Raw genomic sequence first — 25,464 nt, forward strand, 5'->3', positions numbered from 1 at the left:
GGGCAGCGGCAGCAGCAACGACTGCGGCTTCGTCTTTGGCTTTGGCTTTGACTTTGGAGATGGAGATGGGGCCAGGCGCAAGCAGTAAGTTGTGCGCGCATACATAACATTCATATGGTGTATGGGGACGGTCTCTTCAATTTACCAGCACAATATTAGAGAGGTGTATATATGTTAACATGCTATTTCGATTCTTCAGCTCAGTAAGTTCTTAAGTCCGTTGAAGGTCTGGTCCTCTTCAGTTGGTTTCTGACCATCATTTCGATCGCACGAGCAGCTCGTTCCCAACATACTTAAACTTCATTCATCAATCGACTATAGGGAGCAGGTTTCTGCTGCTTCATTTTTTGAACAAAAATCGCATCTTCAATTATCAGTGACAAAATTAAGCAACAAAATAAAAATCAATCAATTGAAAAATACCAACAGATTGTTCTGAAATTGTTCGTTATAACTTAAAAGTAATACAAGTGAAGCATTTGTCATCATCATCTTCTAGCTTGTTGTTGGTTTTTTGAAGAGACTTTTGCGACATAACCAAACCATATTCTTCATAATATAACGGTGCAGAAAACTCCTCTTATTGGAACGAAGAACGAACCTTTTTGAGAGGCTATTTGTACACACACGATCCATTCTGGTGTCACTTCTTGATGTGTATCCGTTGGATGCAATTCCAGCAGCAGCAGCCGCCGCATCTATTTCCACAACGAGTCTAGAATTTATACCTTTAGCGGTTTCGTTGGACTTGTGAGTCTCAGTTGGTCTCTTGGACGTTTGGTCCTCTCGTCCTATCCTGTCCTATTCTTCGTGTCGTCGCGAGTGTACCATAAATCGGTTTTAAATTTCACAACTCCTCCCAAAACTATCTTTGGGAAAGTATAACTTTTTAAAAAAAACGGTGTGTGTTTCTTGATTCAAAAGAACAAAAACCATCAGCAAAAATAAAAATCACAACCTTCTTATGTTCATATCAAATGTGTTCCGTTAAAACAAAAAGTTGAAAAACCCAACATAACTGAATGACAGAAAGTTATAACTTTCATAGTCTTCGATAAGAAAAGCCGGCTTTAAAGTTGTTGGTCTCGCTATAAACGCTATAAAAAAGCATCAGCATCAGGTTCTACCTACATAATTCTAAATAAGTCTTAGTTTATTTTTGGCTTTTGGATTTTACCGTGTGTGAACTCATAAAAATCTTCTTTTTTTTTGTCTTATTTGGGACGGTTTTTTGAACTTGCAAGACCTCCTTTTTATTCTGTTTTAATTCTACTTATTAAAAAGTAAGGCTCAACGAGAGTTTGAAGACAGAGAGTACTATAAATTTTGTGTGAAAATATGACGAGAATAAGACTTGTCAAGAAGACCTTCTTTGCGGCTAATCGTGTGATGGTAAGTATCTGATGGATACTTTTTTATTATTTTATCTTTGTGTTGTTGTCTTGTATGTTTTAAGTTGAAGAGATGATTAAAGTTCTTTTAACGATGTTAACCGCGGTATATTGAAATAAATTGTTTGGTTAATTTATTATATTTTTGTTGTTGTACCAGTAAGACACAAGTTTAGCGGTAATATGTGTGTCATATTCATATATAGTGAAAACGTACCGTGAACTTTTCAATGAGAATGTGTGTTCTTTATAATAAAAGGAGGGACTATTTAAAAAAGAACCAGAGTGCAATCTTCTTCATTTCTTCTTTTTTTTAAGAGTATGTCAATTTAAGGTTCAAGGCTTTGATCAAGATTTGTTTATATGTTAAATAGTTTGAGCGAGATTCTTGAGCAAAAAAAAAGCAACAACATTTAGTTTAAACGAATTGATTTGATTCTGAATATTGCAGCTTGTTGCTAAGTGGGGAAATGATATTTAAATTGTTAAATCAAAGGAAGAAATCAATTTGCGCTATAAAATTAGGTTATTCTTCTTATAGGTTCAAAAGTGTAAGAATATGAAGTGAATATCTGTCCTTTTTCCTTTTCTGAGAATACAGCTCATGTACTCAAGAAATCTTAACATATTTTTTGTTTAGAATATAAAATTTTAAATTTGTCTTCTCAATAAGTTTTTAATAAGTTTAGAATTGAAAACAATTCCTTTTTTAGTAAGCACTGGCTAACAAAGTTAGATATACTTTTCCTAAAATGTTTGATGGCCGAGATCAACTTAAAAAAAGCTATCATATACGGATTTGAAATACAATCTTTTGCAATTAAACAAAAATAGTGATGATTTCCCAGACCTATAGTTCTTATATTCAATATTCCGTTTCATTATTTTCAGTGTCTTAGTTTATTATTACTTAGTTTTTTTTCTTGTCCTACATAGTTCTCAAAAGAACCATGAACCACCTATGTTAAAAGCTTTCTGAATAACCACATACAGTTTTTAAAATATATTGAAAAATATAGAAATAATGTATTTTTAAATTCGAGTTCGTTATCAGCATCAAAAATATATATTATAAACTTATTTTTATAATCAAGAAAATCAAAACATTCAAGGCTTATCAAAACTTCATATTGAGTCAAACGAAGGCTCATAAGCTAATTAGAATTTCTAAAAACTAAGTGAGATACTTAAAATAATTTGATTGTGTCTAGAAAATGAAGACTTGTATACCTTGCAAAATCATAATTCAATTATTTGTTAAGAACTATTTTGTGCTTCTAACCTTTAACCCTTTTGATTCTTAATAGTTTTGATGTGAAACCACAAAATTTATAGTTTTCTGATATTTTCCTAAAAGTTCCATGATGAACACCAAATCCATTTGTGCAAGATTTTAATTGACACCTTCGGGTAAAATCAAAGTTTTATGTTTTTTTTTTTTTAATTTTTAAAGAAGTATATTTCGAATACCTCAACTAATAGCGAGATTACAACGTAAGATTCCATTGCGGAAAAGTATTGTTTGATTACAATTTCTGACAAAGATATTGAGAATTTAAAGATTTCACAACTGCATTTCGGATTTTATTTCATTTCATTTTAATCTACATTTATTAGTGTAAATAAGACGAAAGATTTGTATGTAACGAATAAATTCAAAATGTACTGGACCGATTTTAATAATTCTTTTTTCATTGGAAAGCTACATTATCACTGAGTAACAAAGCTATATTAAGTACCAGATTACTATAGAAATCTTTAGAAATTCCTATTAAAACCAACCGAAGGTGATACAAAATTAGACATACAATGTAACTAACTCGATGAAGGAGGGGCAGTAAGAGAGAAGGGGGTGTACCATTTTGAACTAGGCAGCCGTTTGGCTCATTCGCGCAGTGGGCTTCTTAAGGACGCAAGCGAAATTGAATATTTAGAGTTTTTTAAACACATTTTTATGCTTCACTTCAAAAGTTCTTTTCAGAGCTACTTAGTTTTAGTATTAGGAATCAAACTTAACTGAAAATAAGTACGCTTGTTATGCTTTTAAAAAATTTAATCCCTCCCAATATGTGTTCACTATTGATCAAAGAATTAAGAGATAATGTGATTGTTCAAACTATCATTACGGGTCCCGCGGTCGGTCAGCCTGCACATCTTCCGCGGATCCCAATAATACCATCTGATTTGCCCATATATTTTAAAATGTTACAGTTTCCTTTAAAAATATCCTTTGCCTTAACAAAAAATAAGTTCCAGGTACAAACTGTTTCATATGTTTTTTCGAGTTAGTTACATAGTTGCTTAAGGAAAGAGTGCTTTTCCCACGGACAATTGTATGTGGCACTTTCTAGAGTAGGATCTCCTGAAAATCAATACGTTTTGTTGCCACCTATAAATACCACAACCAACGTAGTGTATAGGGAGGCTTTAAGATGAGGATAAAATTTTTTTTCTAATTTAGTGATTCATGGTCGTTTTATTTAGCATGCTTATAATTTCAATATCTTATCTATACCTATTTATGTCGGGACGGACGGGCCGCTAGTTTACTATAAAATCAAAATAAATTCATACTTTTAGCCCTATGGGCATGTGTTTTCGAAATTCGCGACTATCCCTAATTTGTTCTTTTACTTAATTCAAAAAGCACTCAATATAAAGAAAAAAACTCATTTTTTCCTTGGAAATTGTGATCTTATACAAAACGGTTTTGAGGTCTATCGTTAGTAAAACAATTTAATCGAAATACATCTCATAAACAACAATTGAAAAGTAAAAGAAATGGTTTTCACGTAACGTGGTAAGTTAACAAGTTGTGGAACGTGTTTGGTTAAAAATGCGAGGTTAAATCAGCTTTTCGATAAACGTCAAACATTAAAAATCAAAAACGTTTGTTTATAATCACAAAAATTAATTTATGATGTCAAAAATAAACAACAAAAAGGAATTTATTTAATTATATAAACAAATAGCTTTTAATGATTTACATGTTCATTTTAGAACCATTTAGAAAAAAAATTGTGTTTGTGTATTTTCTTCAACAAAACTTAAATGCATATACTTGTCGTTTGAAGTCACAATGACGTTTGGTTAAGGTTAACAGCATAATTTTGATATTTTAATCCCAAAATCCTTGGGAAATTTTAACCAAAATGTTTTAAATCATTTGACAGTTCAGTTGTCAAATGGTAAACTAAACCAAATGTCACATAATTGCGTGAATACCCTTAATTTTTTGTTTTACTCCAGCACTGAAACCTTTGTTTTGACACATTTTAAGATGTCCATATGTATGTATATTTTAAGAACATCAAATTCTTCTGAAAAAGTTTTGAAAGATTAAAAACGAACTGCGTTTCGAGTTTTATTCTATTATTACCTTTGCAGGAGCTTAACATTAAAAAAGAATTAATTCCTCCGTTCAAAATTGTCAATTTACACTAAACGGGTTTGAGGTTTATCGTTTATAAAGTCTATTGGCATAATATTTCCCCAAAGTTAAAAATTTAAAAACACTAACACTTCTCATCTGTTTATTTAAGATTCCGATTAGGTCTATTAATTTGATAGTCGGAGTCTATAACCGAAACTTGATTCAAAGTTTTCAACTTTCGTTCTGAAAGAAAATTCACTCACGATAGGCCTCATTAATTTAAGTCACTGTTATCAATTTAAATTTGATGGTTTATTGAATTTTATTCAATTTTTACCAAAACAAAACTAAAAAAGTTGCTATACTTACTATAATCAGTCCATTAAGCATTTGTATACCATTTTGTAACTTTCGCTTGTGAAAGAAAGTTCAGATAAAAACCTTAAAATATTACCTTAACTCGTTAATATTCTCCACCGAAAAACTCCCACTTAATTGAAGTTTTTATTGTTCGCAAAAAAGCGATAGTAATCAAAATAAAAGACACGACACTCATCTACATACATAATTTCTATCATTCGAATTAAAGAAAGTTAATAAAATAGTTATGAATATTTCTTCTTTTTTATGTTACAAAAAGTCGGTTTAAAACAAAATATTCGCTTTGATCTACATGTGTTGATTCATTTATTTGATGCGTTTATAAATGTTTGCTCGATAAATATGCAAATTTATTGATAGTTAATTTTTATTTGTCATTTAAATAAAATCATGTTGATTGGCGCTGACATAGTTGCGAACTTTTCCAAATCATACACAAATTTATTTGCTTAAACAAATTAATTGTTGTAGGTATAGTTTGATTTTTATGTTATAAAGTTATGCACATAGTTATTTAATTGTTAATTGCCACTTTATATTCATTAGCTGTTGAAAGTTGGTGAAATTTAAATTATTAGCAAATAAAATATATGGGAAAATAAAAAGTCGTTAAGAAATTCTAAATTTTATTTAAATTCTTTATGAATGCAATACTCATTTATTAGGCAGTTTTTTTTAAAGTTGTTAAAGATTGAGGAAGAAAGAAATTATACCCATATAAACAAAAGTAATATAAACTAGGCCAATAAACTTTTTCAAATAATTATGAGCTAAAATAGTTAATGAATCCAAGAAGTTTATGATACAATCCTATCATTTTGGCAAACTATTTTTTATTTTTTCACTCTAACTGCTAAATAAAGAATAAATTAAGATTCTTAAACCGTTGCCACCCGCTGCCACGGTTATAGAATTGAAGTTATTATTACAGGTCAAAAAAGTCATAATCGCAAATAATGGCCAAAAACCGAAAATATTCGGTGAATTTCCCACGGGCATTAAACAAAATTAGACACTTTATAATACGGATATGGTGTGAATTTGATATTCTTTTACTCTCAACGCATTGCCTACGCTTTAAAGTGTTATTTATGAGGGTAATTCCTTTCAACGGGGTGTTAATACTAATTTAATTACCTTAAATTTATGAGAACGGATTTTTAGAGGTAGATTTATTATTTTAAAATTTAAATATACATATTTGGTTTCAACTGCTTTTGAACTTCTGTCCGAAAAAATTCGGACTATTTCAATTTTTCCAAAATGCACACAATTTAAAACAAATTATTTATTGGTACTAAGCAATTTGCTAAATATTTACCAATTAAGTACCTAGCCTTTCCTTACTAATTGAACTCTAATTTTCTTTCATACAAACGCTGCATCTGAACACGTCCAAACAATTACAGTTCGTAAAAAAACCCAAAGCAAACAAACCTAAATCTGGGAAACGGATCTATTAGTTTGAAATGTCAAAAACTCAGAAGTCATGTGGATTTGTCAATTTTTGCAAAAGTTAAAAGCTATGTTCAACCAGCTGCATTAGACGTTTTTAGGGTTTATTAAGAAAATACCTGCACTGACTTGCGTGCATTAAGCTGAACAAGTGTTCTTTAGATCTAAATATTCAATTTTTTTTGTAAACAGTTAAATTCAATTCTTTCTGCTCGTTGTGTTTTTTTAATTAAAATTTTATTATTTAACTATAGATTCGAGCTAACTTTTAGTAAAGGAAAAAAAATGTAAAAAATTAGAAAAGAAATATTATTACAATAATTTTATTGTATTTTTAATTAATTTCTTTAATGTAACTTAGGCCTAATTCTTTTTTATATCTGACACTTGACATGTTTGCTTAAATTCGCTCAGAGAGATTTCATAAATCTGAACTGCACTACAATGCTCTAAAGCTACATTGACATTTTTCTAGTTGAACAAACCTAAAGTAGCTATTTTGGTTAAGTGTTAAGAGACAAATTTAACTAGAAATATTCTATCACTAAACAGCGTAAAATATACAAAGACTTTTATGAACTCTGTGAACAGATTTATTCTTTTTAAATTTAATGCTTTCAATTGAGAAGCGTTGTTTTTTCGTTAAAAGATTCATGATTCATGGATGACAGAAATTCTTAACTGTCAAATCATAGACAATAACTATTGTAAAAAACGTCAATTATAATCTTGTTAAGCAAACATGTTGGTTTGTTTAGTGTTGTGTCAAATGTCTAAACTGACAAGTTCACTCAAACAATCCAAATATTTATGCAAAAATTAAAAAAAATATTGGAGTCTTAATTAAACATGATTAAATAACCTAAATTATTGAAAAAATAAACTTTCTTATAAAAGTTCTCTGTTCGCTTTAAAAACAAATCCAAACGAGAGCTTAAGACTTCATTCTTCGTGCTAATGAATTTGAACCAGCCTTCATATATAAATAGGTGAAATAAGCTTGTTTTATTAGAGTTTCACTATCACAACAAAAAATTACACATTCTCGTTAAAACATTTCTCAAATGTCGTATGTCATTGGTCCGTGATGAAAGTAGGTCTTGCGCTGTAAGGTACTTAACCACTAATACTAAGTGATTCTACTCAACCTACAATGCTTCTCTAATACGACCATCATGCTTCTAGTCCTCATTATGATCATCAACACATTACCCATCATGATGACACAAACCACAGCACTGTGACTGTGACACAGAGGAACCCATTTTACAGCGTCTTTAAGCCGGTTTGTCCCATTTAAGGTTAACACTTAAAAATGTATATGGTAGTTTTATTGTCTTTCTTTTTTGAATAAATATTCGATTAAAGCAATGAAATCAATTATTGAAATACAAATCTTGTTTACATTCTGACTAATACGAGTATTAGTAAGTGTTTTATGCACCTGTGCATCTCCAAATCAAATCTTGTTGCATATTTCAAATAAAGAACAGTGGAGCCTAAAGAGTTAGCTAAGTGCTTTTAGCCTTTTAGACTAGCTGTCTTTAAAATAGACTACCAACAATTTCCAACTGTGATCTTCAATTCGCAACTGTCAACAAATTTGCAACTGTCAAACAGTTCGTAACCACTGACTTTAATCAAATCCTTATGGCTGAATCACAAACACACTTTAGCTTCGGATTCGTCTGCGTTAAGGTGGGCCTGCTTCGAGATTCCTTTGAATGACATTTCTATTATTTCATCCCCCCCAAAAGAGCAAATATTTTGTTTGTTGACATTTTTTTACAGCTGTTGAGCTGTCAGACAAAGCAAATATTCAGATAATTGAACTAGAGCTTCCGTTTGGAGTCACATTACGTTACATTACGTTCTTTTCCTTACGATTGTCAAACGGAACGTGAGGTCGAAGCTCCATTGTGATGGCATGCATTAAATTCCTATGGCTAAAATCGTAAACGTCAGGTGAAGCCGAAGCTGAAGCGTGTTTGTGATTCAGCCATTATGTTTTTGCACCCAGTTTAAAAATTTGAAATCGACTAAAATAGTAACAGTTAAAAATAATCAGGACCATCTTTTTAAATGTCACTATCGCCAAATTCGATTCTTTTAAACCCCACAGTGCTTTGGATAGTTTTGTTGTTACATTTTTATTGAAGTTCAAGCGCTTATATTGCAAGTTGCTACCATAATTGCGCGCCATTGAACAACAACTACTCTTCATCTGCCTTCACTGGATTGTAGTTTACACTGCAAGGTGAAGGTAAAACTGGTGTGGCAGTGAAATTCACTGTCAACTTTGCTTCGTAAGTTTTAACCAACAAGCAGGGTAGTGCAGTGTGGCAGTGCGCTGCGCCGCCGCGTGATGCAGAATGACAGCATTTGCATCTATCTCGTGCGTGGCGTGGCGATGCGATTGCGATGGCGATGGTGATGATGTTTCTTTCGCGGCTTTGGAGTTAAAACTTCTTCGCCGTCTTTATACGCAAAGAGATTTCATTACCTGTAGTCAGTTTTTTTTTTTTTTTATTTCTTCAAACCCCAGCCTTATATGAGATGATGGTGGTTGAAGTTGTGGAGTGTTTATTATTTAATTCCGCTGCAATGTCTATTTATTTTGCGTGCTTGTACTGTTATCCCATACTGAATGAGTATGTAGTACATTATATCTTTCTGGTTATAAGGATAGCGTTTTCTAGCTTCGCTTTAGAAGCGCTATAGAAGGTATTGATTACGTTTAATGGCATGGAATGTGCGTTACCATGAATCACGTTAGAAAATAAGCAAGTGGCTGTATTGAAGACGGTTTGCTATAACGTAATTCATAAAGGTATAGACACTTAAGAATTTTGCAAGGCGCGTTGAAAAAAGGTGATCTTTTTGATTAGCGGTGGATAATTCTTAAACAAATGAAATAGAAACACGCCTAAGAAGATTATTTTTAAGCTTTGAGGCCCCTTGTTCAAAGTGGATAAAATTTTTTAATTATAATTTCCACAGGTTTTAGTTGAAATGGCGCTAATCAAAAGCATAATTTAACATTAAGAACGTTGGCTTGGACAAACTGTGTTCCGAGAGCTACCAATCTTTTAAGATCTTTCTTCCTCAGTTTGGACGTGCGAGTAGAAACAGTGAAAATTTTCTGAATATTTTAAGATTTGCAAATGCCACTAGGCTTTAGAATTCTGATAGTGTTTTTAGGTCTCAAGACTTTTGGAAATAATAAAAAGTACAGCACAACATGTTACCGTTTTTAAAATGAGCTGACACTGAAGAGGTTTTGGATATATTCAATACAACAGAGACATAGTCTGAGATTTAGAAAAAAGAAAGGGTTTTTTAGAATAGATTTCGTTATACATTGATTTTGAGTTCTTGAACATTGTAATGACGTGAAAAGACAGAGCGCAGTAAATCATTTCACATTCGCGTAGTACGGTTAAAGAACGAATCTCTGTACTTGACAGTACACTCGAAGTTGAAGTCAAGGCTGAATTAATGTGCATTTCTAGAAGCTTGAATTTATGGTCAAACTGTTTTTATGGGGAGGAATGCAAATGGGTATTTCCGTTAAAGTAACGGTCCAAAATGGTGATGTTCAATTTTGAGTGACGTAACTGATTTAATGATCAATCCTTTTAAAAGCCCTTCTCTGTGATGCGATATCAAAATTTTGTAACTTTGCCACTTAAAACTTTTAGCTTCTTTATCCACAATTCTAAAGAAAATTAATTCTGCTATACGATTTTAAATAAACATGCATTTCGACCAAAAAACAGATAACGTCACTTATAAAATTGTGCTTCATAAAATTAAAAATGTCTATCATGATGCATTTTGCATCGATTCCATCAGATTTTGCAGGATGGCTTCGTATCACCACTTAAAATTGTTTTGTATTGAATTGATTTTTACACAATCCAAGCGAAACAGGTGAAACATTCCACACATGGATGTGGAAAAATGCTTGATATTGTTGAAGCACCAAACATTGAAGCAAAGGATGATATCCCATTGATCTTCACCGCCCTTAGAGAATCTCTTGAAAACTTACAGGTGATTTTATTTTATTTTTGCGTACGGACAAAAAAGATCCATTGTATAAACAGCAGTGAACGTCTTCACAATATGGATGAGACGTGTCTTCCAAAGACAGAAGGTTGGGTTGCGTTGCGTTATAGGGCTATTCATAAATAATCCCCTCGAAGGATTATCGTGCCGTGTCGTGGTGCGTCGGTCGGTCGTCAGTCAGTCGGTCAGACGGTCGGATTAACCAGCCCAACGGAGGTCTGCAATTAATGTCGATTGGATGATGTATATAGAATGTATATAAGGAGAAGAATCTGGTGCAATGTTTCGGGACAACGAACGCATTAAAGTGCGAACTGTTCTCAGAATATACCATTTTTATTTTCATTTTTATATGCGACGACAACGACGTCGACGGCGGATACTGTGTAATCAAAAAATGATTTAATGCGAGGAAGTGATTATTATTTTTTTTTCGTTTTTATAAGCACACAACATTGCAACTCAAACGCAAACGCAAGACATGCAATCCAATTCAAGATCAACGCATGGCTTTGTTTTACTTTGGTTTTGTTTTTGACGGAACGATCACATATACAGTTACTCAAAAGTAGTATTATGGAACAAAATGAAATAAGAAGAAAGGTTATCAAAGTGTTGAAGTATGTTGGATCTTAACTTGCACGGAATGCAACTTTAGATAATGATGTGTTAAGGGTCTTTTTTAAGCTGTAATTTAATTATCTCCAGAAAGAAAAATTGTTGATGATTATTTAGTTTGCATTAGAACATTCATTATAAACGTAAAACAAGATTTTTCGAAAATCTTTCAATCATTTTAAAGTACACATAAAACTCAAAAATAAACCGACCATGAATAATACCTTCTTACCTTCTTAGAAACGTCCGCTAAGAATCTAATACTAAATTCATGGATTGATGACTGACTGTACATTTTTTAGAATTACTTAAGCTGAAGTAACATCACAAATTATTCTTGTCTTTGGTCAAATTTTTGCGGCATGTAAATGTATCTTAATTAACAACACGCGTAGTGTAGTTTATAAAAAGGACAAAAGGTTTTTAACTACTTCTTCAAAAAAAAAAAGAAATGTATTTAAGTATTTTAAAAAAGGATTGTTCTCGACTTTAATTACCCCGTCGGTTGACAAGTTAAGAGAAATCTTCTCCGAGAACATGAAGAGGGTAGTAAGAATTTTCTTTTTTAGGTTAACAGATGTCAAAAAAAGATCTGTTTGTTTTTTAGCTCAGACATATCAAAGCGCTTGGATGTGTTTCTTTTTCTTAACTAACGCTCTATGAGTTCTGAATAAACATGACAGAACTAATTGAGTAAAAGGCTTATCGTTGAAGACTTCACGTCTTTTTCGTATGGAATGAAACAGACTGATAAGGAATTCAAATACTTTTCAAAGTTTAGTTCTCCAATGTGTTTCATTAATAAATCAGAGAGCTCTGAACAAACTCTGCTAAATTTGATCAGGCTTTGCTCAGTGCTCAGTACTTACAAGAAAAAAATGCCCTTATGACGTTTCACAACTTTGAAAATTCTTTTTCGTATAATAAGCTTTAGCAGACACCTATTTTTGACAATTTATTTGTCATTTTCTCCAAAACAATTAGAATTAATCTTGAGCCATTTTATTGAGGTTGTTTCTCCTGTGAAATACTTGTGTTCACCATTGAACACGTTCTGCTCAATTATTTTGTTCTAAGTTTTGCTCTCAAAATGTTCGAACACGTTCAGACAAATAAAAAGAAAAGCACATTATTTGTAGCTCTGAACTTTCAGATTTTTTGTTTGACAGTTCAGGCTCTGCTCTAAACTAAAAATAAGAAAAACGTTTTACGTCTCTCAATTTTATCATCAAACCTAAAAAAAAACCTGAGTTCAATTTCTTGAACTGTCAATACAAATTTATTATGTCATTAATTCATATATTATGACATATGAACGACCACTTTAATTCGTCCGTTCCGCATATTATCATCGCGTTGAAGCTTAAATTTCAATTAATGACGTGCAGCATGTGACGTGCAAAAATCATGTTGAGTTCCTAATTAATTGGTGTTCAATGTCATTGCCTCCAACGGCACTTTTGTTTCGAATATATACCATGTGCTGTGCGTGCCAATCCATAGAGTCGCATAGCCCCGCAGCGCGCCAACAAATCAGATTTGTTTTTGGTTTTTAATATTTTATGCACGAAGACATCCAATTAAGCATTATTTATTTAAATTTTATGAGTTAATTGCTTTTGCTTCCTTTTTTTAAGAAACCAAAAATAAAAACAAAATTGATTTTGTTTTTATTGATTTATTGGAGACACACTTAAAAAGTCATGCATTATAATTCATTGGAGATGCCACACATGACTGCGGTGGCCTTGCTCGAGAATATGTGTGGTGAATCCAGAAGAAGCCAGAAGTAGAAGAAGATTGTCCGCGTTGTCTCTCCAGCTAAACCTGCCACATTGTCAGTAGGAACGCACGAATTTTCGTGATAGGACATAGGACAGATGAAAAAAAATATAGAAAAAGCGGAAAGCGTTTATGTTCGTTTTGGTTGCATTTTTGCCATTCAAGATTCAATAGATGCCAAATTCATATTTAGCATGCTGTCATGTGACTACTGCAATTGGCCACCAGAGTATAGAAGTAGCACCCAGCGTGCAGCATGGAGGCTAAGGCTGAGCAAGCATGAGGCCATCAGCTTCAGCATGCCGATGCCAAGCCAAGCCAAATGATATTCCTGATGGTGCTGGTGTCCATTTTCAGAGATGATTCAAAAAGCAAATACGCAAAGAATGCGGCAGCAATATAACAGTTCTTTGTGCCACTCTTGGTCTTGGTCAATGTTCCTGGTTTCTTTGGGAGTTTGGACAGCGGGGTGGTAGTGGTCATAGTATAAGGTATAGAAGAAGATGCAATAACAACTAAATAGTCAATATCCTTGGGAAATTGTCAGCATACTCAATGGCTATTAAATAAAAGTGACTACCTTACCTGTTGCCCATGTCAAAAGGAATGGCCAAGGTATGTCGCGTTGTCTTCTTGGGTCTTCATTTTTAGAATTTAACTTCTCCTTTTTACTTGGATATACTCGTATTCAATGGCACACGCATGTGTTTAAAAGTCTCCACTCTTTTTGATAGTTGACACATTTGTGCAGTATTATATAGCCATAGTTGTATAGAGAGATTCCATCCTGATGATTATTTTAATGTACCCAAGTATTTAGGACTAGTCGGTAAAGAGAGGGGGTTAGGTTAGAGATAGAATCGCAACATTCTCACCAATTTTAATTGATCATTTTAATTGAGGTTTAAGATAAGAGGAATAACATAGAAGCAATTATCTGCATTGATTTAAAATTCAAAAATACTCAACATTCAAACTTTTTGTGCCTGGTTTCCATTCTTTGTTCACTATTTATTTTCTTCAAAATCTAGTTAAATGTATTTCTAAAAAAATGAATGTGTTAAAAACAAACCATCATATACATTCATTCTAAGTGCAGACGAAGCCTTAATATTTATTTCGTTCGGCATCACTAACCTGCCACCTAGTTTTCACAATGTGAAATTTTATTTCACTTCCAAAAAATTCAAAATAGGAGTTCGACAGTTATAAGAAAAATACATCCTAAACAACTTTCACGAGAGCAATGGTCTCACATCACCAATTGCACAAAAGCACAACACAATTGGCTTTGAAACATAATCCCTGCCTTTGACAAATCAAGCGAGCTAAATGAAACAAAACCTTCATTGCAACTTTCAAGACCACATCTCAATATAGATGCCAACTGCCAAACGCCAAGCCAATAGCTTAACCATGGGAATATTTTTACGGTAAATCAGTTTGCAGCAATTTCATCCCCATCTATATGCCATGTAGGGCAATGAATACGATTCCGTGAGATAGCAGCATGCAGTATGTACAGCAGCGTAGAGCAGAGCTATACAGGTGGGTGATGCTGATGATGTAGACATAAGTGAGGTTCTTGGATGCTATAGGCGGAGCGGTAGAGGACTATAAACCACACCGTGTGCACCTTAAGTGTGAATGTAACATGATCTATCTCTTCCTATTGTTTACTCTTGGTGGAAGATTTAGAGGTTCACTTTAGATGACAGAGAGTGCATTGGCAGCATTCGTAGGAAAAAGCAAGGTAAGGCAAGGCAAGACATTCTGGCAATCGGTGGCACTATAGCATTGGCTTGGCATTCCCCAAACCCAGTCACAAGTTCTAAACTTCATATTTAAAGATGCCTATCTATCTTTCCTTTTCTATTTTGTGCGCCTTTTATCTAGGTGGATGCAACAGGCAGACGACGGGGTGGGCGCGGCGGAGGTGAGGGGTGTTGGCAACGGTGAAGAGAATGGAGAAATGAAGCGAAATTGTTTCGTGAGTTACGATAAGGATCAGATAAGGGAAGGAAGAAGCTGAATCTGAAGCCGAAGCTAAACCAGGCAAACCTTACACTACACCCTATAAAGACAACATCAACAATGTACTATTTATACTACTATTTAGAACATAAAGCCTTCCTAGTTCTCTATAATACCACAGCCATTCCCTTTTTGTTCTACTGCTTCCAGCTTGTATCTTGCAGCTTGTTCTGCTGCTGAAGCAATGCTGCAACTGTTTGCAGGTGAAATTAATGATGATGGTTTATTCAACTTGCAATTTTGTAGATTATACCACCTTTGGATAGAGGTATAGATTGTTGCTCATCGTCGTCGTCGTGTCGGTTGTTGGAAAAAGTCTTGTCATTGTCGCTTGAATTAATTCGTTCCACTCAATTAACACAAATTTAAAATTTTTAATTGGATTGTCTTTTAGTATATGTGTAGTAAGCTATTTAAATTAAAGTTAATGGCATCTCTTGGTACTTGCTATTTAAAGATATACCTACCTTATCTCATGTGAATCTCTTTGTTCCTGTTCCAAAAAACAAATTGGATTGAAATTTATTTTTCAATTAAGGTTTAGATTTGTATATACATAATGTTAACTGACTTTGTAGCCGTTACATTTTACATTTATTGACTGCAGCAACACAGGTTGAGCGTTGTACCATAGAAGATTATCGCAATCCAAAAAAAAGATACAAATTAGTTTTTTTTTAAATAAAAAAAGCTTAGATTTTAAAGCCACTTGCATTCCTCCCCTTAAACAGTTCAACCGTAATACTCGCGCTTCTAGGAATGCTCATCAGTATACCCTCGAGCCCAACTTAGTCCGTACTGTCAAATACAGAGATTCGTTCTTTAGCCGTACTACGGGAATGTAGAATGCCTTACCACACTCTGTCTTTCCTAGTCATTGCAATATTCAGGAATTCAAAACCAATGTGCATCTCCTTTTAAACCCTCTCTCCTCTTCCTAGTGCTCACTCTGTGCCTCTGCATAATAAGGGTTGTAATTTCTCCTTGAGTGTGTGCTTATTAAAAAAAAAAGCAAAATCTAAACGATCTGAAGTTCGGGATTATGACTTCATAAAATTTTCATGTAAAAAAGAGGTTAAGTAGGACCTGACCTTTATTTATTTTTTCTTGTTCAAATTTAAAGATAAACAATTCTCTCAATGCTTATAAATTAATAAATTCATCTTTTGCTATACGATTTGTTTTCCCATTGGATAAAAACTATCTAAACAAGGTTTTTCAACTTTTTTTTAGTAATTACGCTTTTCAATTGTCCGGAAAAAAGAGTTTTAACATTCCGTCTGCTTAAATACAGTGGTCCAAAATTTCAAACAACTTGCGTTAAGAGATTAATATTTACCTTTCTTTTCGTTTTGCTTACTAGTTGCTAATTTCCTTTCATTAAAAAACGTGTATCCGAACATGCCTAAATAGTGACAGTTGGTGGAATTAAACAAAGCAAACAAACTCAAACGGAACCATCAATTTCCAACTATAGACTGGACTGAAATTGTACATATTTATAGGTGCAACCTCTTGCTCCATTAGGAACTTTTACCAATATCAGCTTGAAGCATATTTCTCCACAATCATCACTTATATAGTGATAAAAGTAATTATTTATAAAATTCTCCATCATCCAACTCATCGAATGCCTAGTCTTCAAATAATTTGGAATCTTCGTCTTTCTTAATTTAAAACAAAACAATGGTCGCATTCACAGAGCTAGTGGCTCCGTAGTCAAAATTTAACTAGCTTTGTGAATGCAAAACTACATTAAAAAGGTCGTCAATCTGGAACTGTCATATTATTGACACATGCAAATATATAAAATAAGAAACATTTTTGATTTGATAACTTTTACTTATCTTTTGTGTTTTTAATGATTTGTATTTGTATTTACATAAATACTTAACGATTGATTTAGCTTTGAATTCGTGTGTCTTTACCGAGCAGCTGATTCTGAAACGTTAAAATCATTCTCCACTAACTTTGTAGCCGAATTTTTGACACTACGTCGGAGGGGAAATTTCAACTACCATTGTAGTTAGATTTAGCCAATCAGAATCCCCTGACTACGTAGCCACTAGCTTTGTGAATGCGTACAATTTTAGCTTACGAATTATTGAAAACATTCAAATCAACTATTTTTGACAGATGTCATATTTTTATATTTTCCAAAAAATGCGCTTTAAAACTAAAACTATTTTACACTATTTGTTTAATGTTTTTTTAATAAAACAATAATTAGTGTTAATTGCAAAAGCGGGATAGTAAAAACTGAGATTATTAAAAAATCGTATGCGATACGGAATTTTAAAAAGCGAGATTTTAAGAAATATGATTATAAAATGCGGTGTATCCGTTTGAAGCATAAATTTCCCCGATTTTATACGATTCAGAGCATTTCCGCTTCCAAGTACATATGCTCCCGAAAATCTGTTTGGAATTTTAATCTTAAAATATCTAAACGCATTCCGGAATATTGTGTTAGAATGCAAATAATTGCAAACATACGAATTTTCCTCGAAACAAGGTAACAAATAAGTCGAATGCAACTTAATTCTCCGGTAAAGTTTGCGTTGCGCTCAACGTTACGCTCCGATTTGATATCTCGAGCGCCCATTGGAAGCTTCGGCTTCGTCTGCGTTACGTTAGGCCTGCTTCGAGGTTGCTTTGAATGACATTTCTATTATTTCATCCCTCCAAAGAGCAAATATTTTGTTTGTTGGCATTTTTTTACAGCTGATGAGCTGTCAGACAAAGCAAATGTTCAGATAATCGAACTAGAGCTTCCGTTTGGAGCCACATTACGTTCTTTTCCTTACGATTGTCAAACGAAACGTGAGGTCGAAGCTTCATTGTAATAGCATGCATTGAATTCCTATGGCTGAACTCGTAAACGTCAGGCGAAACCGAAGCTGTAGCGTGTTTGTGATTCAGCCATTATTCCTTTCAAACGTTTAACATTTTTAAACTTTTCAAATAATAAGTAAGACAATTTGTTGATAACTTTGAAAGTCAATTCAAAATTTTGACAGCTTAAAACTGTTATGAATTGCAATAATTGTGTAAGTAAACAGTACTTTGACACAGACAACATTTTATAAATATCAGTCCAGGCGTTTAAAGAAAGAAATTTCATCATGTCCATTACCAACAGGAACATTGCCCATAATAAATATGCTTTGTCTCTCATCAGTATTCTAATTATGAATCATAATAAGTGGGTTGCTTCGTGGTCAGAAGATGATTCTTACCACCTTAAGTCATAATTCTCATCAATAATAAATCAAATAAATATCGCTGCAAATTTAATAATACCTCACTTTAATAAAAGTGTTTTTATACCTCACTTTAATATAAGTATTTTTATTTCAGTACATGTGTGCATTAATTTTATTTGTATTTCCAGATCCTGTTCGTCATATTTGTCGCCCTACTCGAACAGTGTCTAGCGAGCAGCTTGGGATCTAAATGCCAACATGACATGGACTGCACAGATTTCATAAAAGGCAGTACGTGTTCGATGAATGGATATTGTGAGTGCGCGCCATATTTTGTCCAGTACAACGTAACGACTTGTTTGTCATGTAAGTTAAAAAAGAGCATTTTAGTCTTCTTATTTTTAATTCCACTATGCCGCATAAGAAAATAATACAATAGCTTTGGAATGGATGTAGAATTGTGGAGTGGATGCAGCGGAGTAGAACGTTATAATTCTAGGTTGTCCGGCTATTCCGTTTGTCCGTCTTGTGATGTTATTGTGAGGTTTTCCGTTTATTGATAAAGTTTATGGCATGGCATGAGTTGGTGTCCTCGTTTTGCCATACAATAAATGCTCCAAGTGGCACCTTCGTGCACTCTCGTAAAATGTCGTAATATTTATGTGTATAACGATAACCACGACGATAAGTTGGGATCCCACATTTGAATTATACCAGCTCTATAGCTCTATGTCCATCTCTAGCATCCGCCTTTATGGCGGACATATATGTTTGCAGTGGTAATTAGACTGGTGAAGGCGATGGGCGTGTCCTCCTATGATGGTGCGATCGGTTCGGTGGTTGTGCAGTTGTTGGAGTCGGGTGTCTGTTTCCCGAAATTTTTCGAGTTGGATGCCCGGTAACCAGGCCATCGGTAAATCGATGTTTGCCATACTGATCTTGCCGTAACTGGAAATGCATTCCTCGGAATGTTCTTATGTGCACCATCATCCGCTCCGCACACCCAGCTATAAGCCAGCAGATACCATTCATCCGTCCATTTCGTTCAATATTTGTCCATCCACATTATTGTATATTGTTAGACAAACATAGTGGAGCCCTGTGACTTTCAAGAATATGTCTAAATGTCTGCTTACACAATGAATTCTTTTCTTTTTTTACTTATAGCGCAACTACTTGGAGGGGACTGCACTTTGGCCGATCAGTGCACGATGAAAGTGGCCAACAGCAGTTGCTTGGATGGAGCTTGTCGTTGTGTGGAAGGATTCTTGCAGTTCCGGAAGCATACATGTCTTGGACGTAAGTGATTCAATTTCTATTAACATTTGGTTGCGTTGCAATGCGCTGCGCCTGCGGTGCGCATGCTTATTTTATTAACATCGCACACGTCCTCGCCCCTTTTTTTTTTTTTTTTTTTTAAGCGATGATCATCAATCATTTGTGTAAATATATACTTTTCAGATCTATCTATCTTTCTATTTTATCTATGTCCAATGGATGTGACAACAAAGTTGCGCTTTAAGATATGATGAGATGAGAATTGAAAATGTTGACATAACTTAAGCCGTTGCACGGTTAAGTTAATAAGAAATCAATAAAAAGAGTAATGTTGTAGGTTGATGTACTTAGTGAGAAAAAATGGTGTCAATGTAGTAAATATTGTGCTGTAGTAGGTTTAAGGTTTACACTTCACTATAAAGTTCATTCAGATAAAAGTTGCTATAAAAAGCGGGAGTTCTTGACAACAAAATATACAGGGCAGTATTTTTAAGTTTTGAATCTTTTACTTCAACGAAATTTCAATTGCACTAAATATTTTGTGATGTAAACCAATCCAGGAAGCCATTTTAGGTTATAGTTGATGATTGAAAGAAAAAATGACAGGTGTTATAAGGAAATGTAACGCCTTTAGAGGAACGGTTTTGTTACGTATTATTAAAGGTTATAAGCTACGTATGGTTTTTATCATTGAACAACATTTTTAGACAGGTCGTTGACAAAATTTCCGATTAAATTCCACCGGTATTTTTTCTGACATTAAACTTTTTTTCTCGAAGAAATTTCTTTGAGTGATTTCCATTTGATCAGAGCATTTCTAAAGCAGCATTCACATAAGCGCGAACAACGAACGAATTACAAAACGTGAGTTTGTATACGTTTGAAGACATATTTCCACACAAATTCTAAACAAAACGATACCAAGATAGTTTCTATTTGATTTATGATGCATACTTTTACTTTTCAATATCATATATTAATAAATTTAAGAAAACAAATTTATTCGTCGCGAGAAAATTTAGTTGAAGAACTGTCAAACTTTATTCGTGTTCTACATTATCCACACTCATATCATTATTGTTTTGGTTTCGGTGGCCAAAGTCAAACTTCATTCGCGACGAATTAAAAACTCTCATGTTAAAGAAATGTCAAAACGACGAATATTCGTTCATTCGTTGGACGTTGGTCGTGCTCATGTGAATAATGCTTTATCTGAAAAAAACACAGTAAATTATGGCAGAAACACGAACACGCTTCAGCTTCGGCTTCGCTTGACGTTTATGAGCTCAGCCATATTAATTTAATGCATGCTATCAAAATGAAGCTTTTACCTTTGACATTCATAAGGAAAAAAACGTAATGTGACTCCAAGGGATTTAAAGGGATTCCCATTGGTTATTATAGGCTGTTGAGCTACTTCCGCTATAAATTTATAGCGGATATATTTTTTTTTTCAAAATTCATATTTCTTACTGCACGAAAAATATAAACACACTTTTGAGAAAAAATAACAGATGCTAATGACAGAAGTGTTGAAACGTCATTTTAGAAATGTCATTCAAAGCAACCTCGAAGCAGGCCCATCGTAAGGCAGATGAAGCTGAAGCGTGTTTGTGTTTAAGCCATTATATATGTATATTCGAACACTTTTCTAGTTTCAAGATTGAATGTTTAATAATAGTAAGTAAGTGGCCTCTAATCACTTGACTACTTGTCAATAACAATAGAATGACAGATAAAAAAATTTTTAATCATGTTCTATTGGCAACGGTAAAGAATGCTTACAAGTGTTATAATCGTCGAAATCAAGATAAAATGAAAATGTTTTTATCAGAAGATTTGAAAAACTAAGCAAATATACTTTTACTGCTCTATTCCCAACAAAAAAACAATTAATACATGAGTACGTACTACATACACATGTAGGGGTTTCAGTAGTCATTACATGAAGGTACTCAACAAGTCTCCAAGATTCTAAAAAAAGTATAATGTTCCTATACTTACACTGAACACTAATTAGCATGTTTTGTGTTAACATTGTCAAGAGTTGTCAAGACATAACAACATTTCCTATCAACATTCAACCAATAAAGCAACGCTATAGAAGTCGAGTGTGGCATAATTACTTCGTCATGTAATGTCAATCAATTAAAATTCAATTATTAAACAAATGACCATACTTCTTATTGTATTCTCAATTCAACCGCGAAACAGATAATTCCAGTTAACAAAACATTGTTAGGCCCGGTTGTGCGGTGGTGATTAATCGTTGACAAATCGTACAAATGCGATTACTGTCACCACACGCAATGCCACAAAGAACAAAATGCCAACAACAATCCGATCACATTCGCGTCCAGTTTGTCTAGTCTGGGTTTTTGGATTCTCAGCGGATAGTAGATGGCGCGCAATCACTGGCATTGTTGTTGGACATACAAACGCATATTGCTGAACTGAACTGGACTGGACAACGCTTTAGATGACTGACCGAACAGATCAGACTGAGAGACTACATGTATATTCATATAGGTATGGATTTATGTAGGATTGAGTGTGGACGGGTATTACAAAAAAAATGGTAGTAGGCTGCACGAAGCATTCAGCTTCTTAATTGAATTGCTTGCGCCTTGTCGACTAATGAAAGTTATTTTGTAATATAAAGTTGTTGTTTTACACTTGCTATCGAAGTGTGATCTTAAAAAAATGTCGTCAGTTTTTTGTTTCTTATAAACACCGCTCGTGTCGCTTTTCGCAATGTGTCATTGATACGTTGGATTCTTTTGATTCAGTTCTTAAAACAACCTCAGAAGAATGTTAACTACGTTGGTAAGTGGGTAAAGTTTCCAACCTACGTAAGACAATAAAGATTGAAAGTGACATCCAAATTATTATTGACAAAGAACTTCAAGTTGTTCGACAAAGAATTTGATTGCACTGTTTTTTTTTTTTGTGTACAAATTTGACAGATGACAGTTGCTTTCTCATCATCGAGTTCATTTAAGAGATACAAACCTCTGTGGAATGTGAAGTTTGAAATATTGACATAGCGTTTTAAGATAGAAACCATCAATCCAATAGCTTTCATCTTTGGATTCTGTTTAAAGTTCTTCACAAATTTTAAACAAGAAAACAAATTTTAAAATCAGTAAGACATTTTTTGCTAAGCTCCTTCCTTTGAAAAACAACTTTTTTTAGATTACTTTACGTTTTTATACAAGCTCTTGAATAGATCTAAGACTTCTTACACCAACATACTTCTTAATTAAACTTCTGCGAAATAAAACTATCCATGCCCTTCCTCTCTACAGGATGTTGATGTTGTGATTGACTGATTCCTATTTTAATTGCCTTAAAATTTATTTTTCAGTTGATAATAAACTCGTCGTAGCAATTTAAGGACTTGCTAAAATAGACGCTGGCGTTGCTAGATTGTTAAGCTCCTCACAAATGTAGATAAGATTCCGTCCGAATTGTTTTTATCTATGCGCCGCCGCCGGCTGCGCCACAGCCCAATGCACCTTGTACATATGGGCAAAACCTGAAACGATGACGTTTCTGCAAATTATGCTTCGTGGTTTTCTCACCAGGGGTTATAATGAGGCTGTGCCACGTTCTTGGTCTTGGTTTAGTTCAGCTTCAGATTTTATGACTCCCATTTGGTGTATACCTACTTGTAGTCGTATCGTATAAACAGAGTTGGCATTCCGAGCATGTTTTCCCGGAAATGAGCCAATGTGGTGTGATTGAGTTGAGCGATGCGATGTATAATATTTATTTATTTTTTTGTTTAGTTTTATGAGAGTTGCTTCGTGTAGAATTTGATTATTCTGCGATATTTCTGCTTTCGTTATTTTTTTCCCTCGCTGTTTTTATTTGCTTTTTTTTGAAACCACTATCGGCACAAGAACTGGATGAAATGAAAGTGTGTCAACGACAAGATGTGCTTGGAATGGTAATTCCTTTGCAGCTCTAGCTGTGACTCTGGCTCAGGCTGTGCGACTTTGACTCTGATGATGGGAGAATGAGTCACATTATTGCACCTATAGCATTTAACTCTCCATTTGTTTGTTATAGGTACGAATACGAAGTATGTGAAGGTAGGAATGTTTGTTTGGAATTTAAAAAAGTAAAGCAAGATATTGTTGTGCCAGTTTGTATGCCAACTTGGACTTGATCTATTATTATGGTACGGAATGTTCATTAAAAGTTCCTAAGATTCTAAAACTGGCCTCCGGCTTCCTACCTACGTTCCTATAAATGTTTTGCTTACGGGGTAATAAAGATGAGCGCATTTTTTCTGCAGTCATATATACAAATGTACATTCATCCTGGATACTATAGATTCTTGTATCGGCAAAGCAGTGCATTCATCAGGCGTGTTAAGATTCATGCCATAACATTGGATCAGATAAGCTAATGGCGCCAAAGTGCTCCAGCCTCTTATACCCGTCACCTAAGGCAGATGAATCACCAACATAGTCCATCGTCGGTCGTCGTCGTCGTCGTTGACTTGGTCTTGGTCGTCTTCATCGTAGTTGTCGATCGACAGACCCACGACGAGGCGGTACTCTATTGATCGAAGCGACTTTGGTCTACTTAAAGATGGATGCATGTTGTACCTATGGCTAAAGGTAGGTTTTTATCTTTACAAGCGTGTATTTATTTACATATTCATTTGAAAGTGAAGATATTTATGTTGATCGGGTTATACACATAGATAAATGATGAGGCGACACTTGGAGTAGGTTTGGATCTTTTTTTCTTCAATACGATCTTCCAACCCGTTCTTATCTTGTGACCAAATTTGAACCAAGTAATATGAAAACGGTACACAATCGATGTCCAACCATCTTCGATTGCAAATAACTTCTTAAAGTTCGTAGGTATTCTTAAAGTCGACAGTGACAGAGTATTTGTGCTGGGATCAGTCACATTTTTGTAACATCTCAAAATTATCTTTTACCTGCTTTGAAGATAATACACTGTTAATTATTGCTTTTTGCTGCAGGGCTTTATCTTCTTCTACCGAAAATATTTGTCTTCTATAAACTATAAATCAAAAACAAATCAAACATTTATTATTGTTTTATATGATTTATGAGCTTTTCTAGTTAAACATATGATAAATTTTATACACGAAATTTAATTAATCTATATAAACTTCTTCTAATTATCATTTCGAGAAATTTCGGTAGTCACAAAATGTGTCATTTTTCATCTAAAATACGAGTAGAAGATGTAAAATAAGAAGAACAGCCAAAAATTCCTCAAACGAAAGTGAACTTAATCCCACATTCGAATGTATCCATAATTGGGGAAATTAGCATCTCATTAAAAATGTTAAATCAGAAATAACAAGAACTTATAAACATTTAGGTTAACCTTTATTTAATAAAGAGGTTCATTTTGAGATCACATTATAAAAGTTTGAAATTGAAAGCTCTACTTAAAATAAGTTAGGCAGTCAGTCGCACACAGTTCCTAGAAGAACTTGTGACCAATTATGAAATATAGAAGAACTGCGATTTCTCCAGTCACTGATCTTGTCCCTTTAATTATTATTCTCGCTTCAGAAAGAAAGTTTATTTTTGTTTCGTCTATTGTTTCCATATAGTGAGATTCTTTTATCTAAATCTTGATTTAAGTGCAATTGGCAAAAACTATATAGGAACTGATTTGCAAATTCTTTAAATTGAAATTCGTGAGCTCATTTCATCCGTAGATGCTATGCCCTGCCCAGTACTGTGCTCAAGCCCATGTGATATATAATTGCACAGGCAAATCACGCCATAGGTCGACAAACCTTTTGCGATTCTAATTCTAAGTCATCAACCATGAACCATTTGGAGATTTTACTTCAGAGAAACCATCTTGT

At 33.8% G+C, this 25,464-nt stretch overlaps 1 protein-coding gene across 1 annotated transcript in view; it reads left to right on the plus strand.

The window, feature by feature from the left end:
• Positions 1 to 948: 948 nt before the first annotated feature.
• The window catches only part of LOC129948080 (titin), a 40,477-nt gene continuing 15,961 nt past the window's right edge, over positions 949 to 25,464 (plus strand). Inside the window, exons 1-3 of the mRNA XM_056058901.1 lie at positions 949 to 1,392; positions 18,500 to 18,677; positions 19,479 to 19,610. Of these exons, the coding sequence (XP_055914876.1) occupies positions 1,339 to 1,392; positions 18,500 to 18,677; positions 19,479 to 19,610 (364 nt within the window). The 5' untranslated portion in view covers positions 949 to 1,338. The remainder of the gene's footprint in view (positions 1,393 to 18,499; positions 18,678 to 19,478; positions 19,611 to 25,464) is intronic.

The sequence above is a fragment of the Eupeodes corollae genome, chromosome 2 (assembly GCF_945859685.1).
Source record: "Eupeodes corollae chromosome 2, idEupCoro1.1, whole genome shotgun sequence".
In the NCBI taxonomy this organism is placed as follows: domain Eukaryota; kingdom Metazoa; phylum Arthropoda; class Insecta; order Diptera; family Syrphidae; genus Eupeodes; species Eupeodes corollae.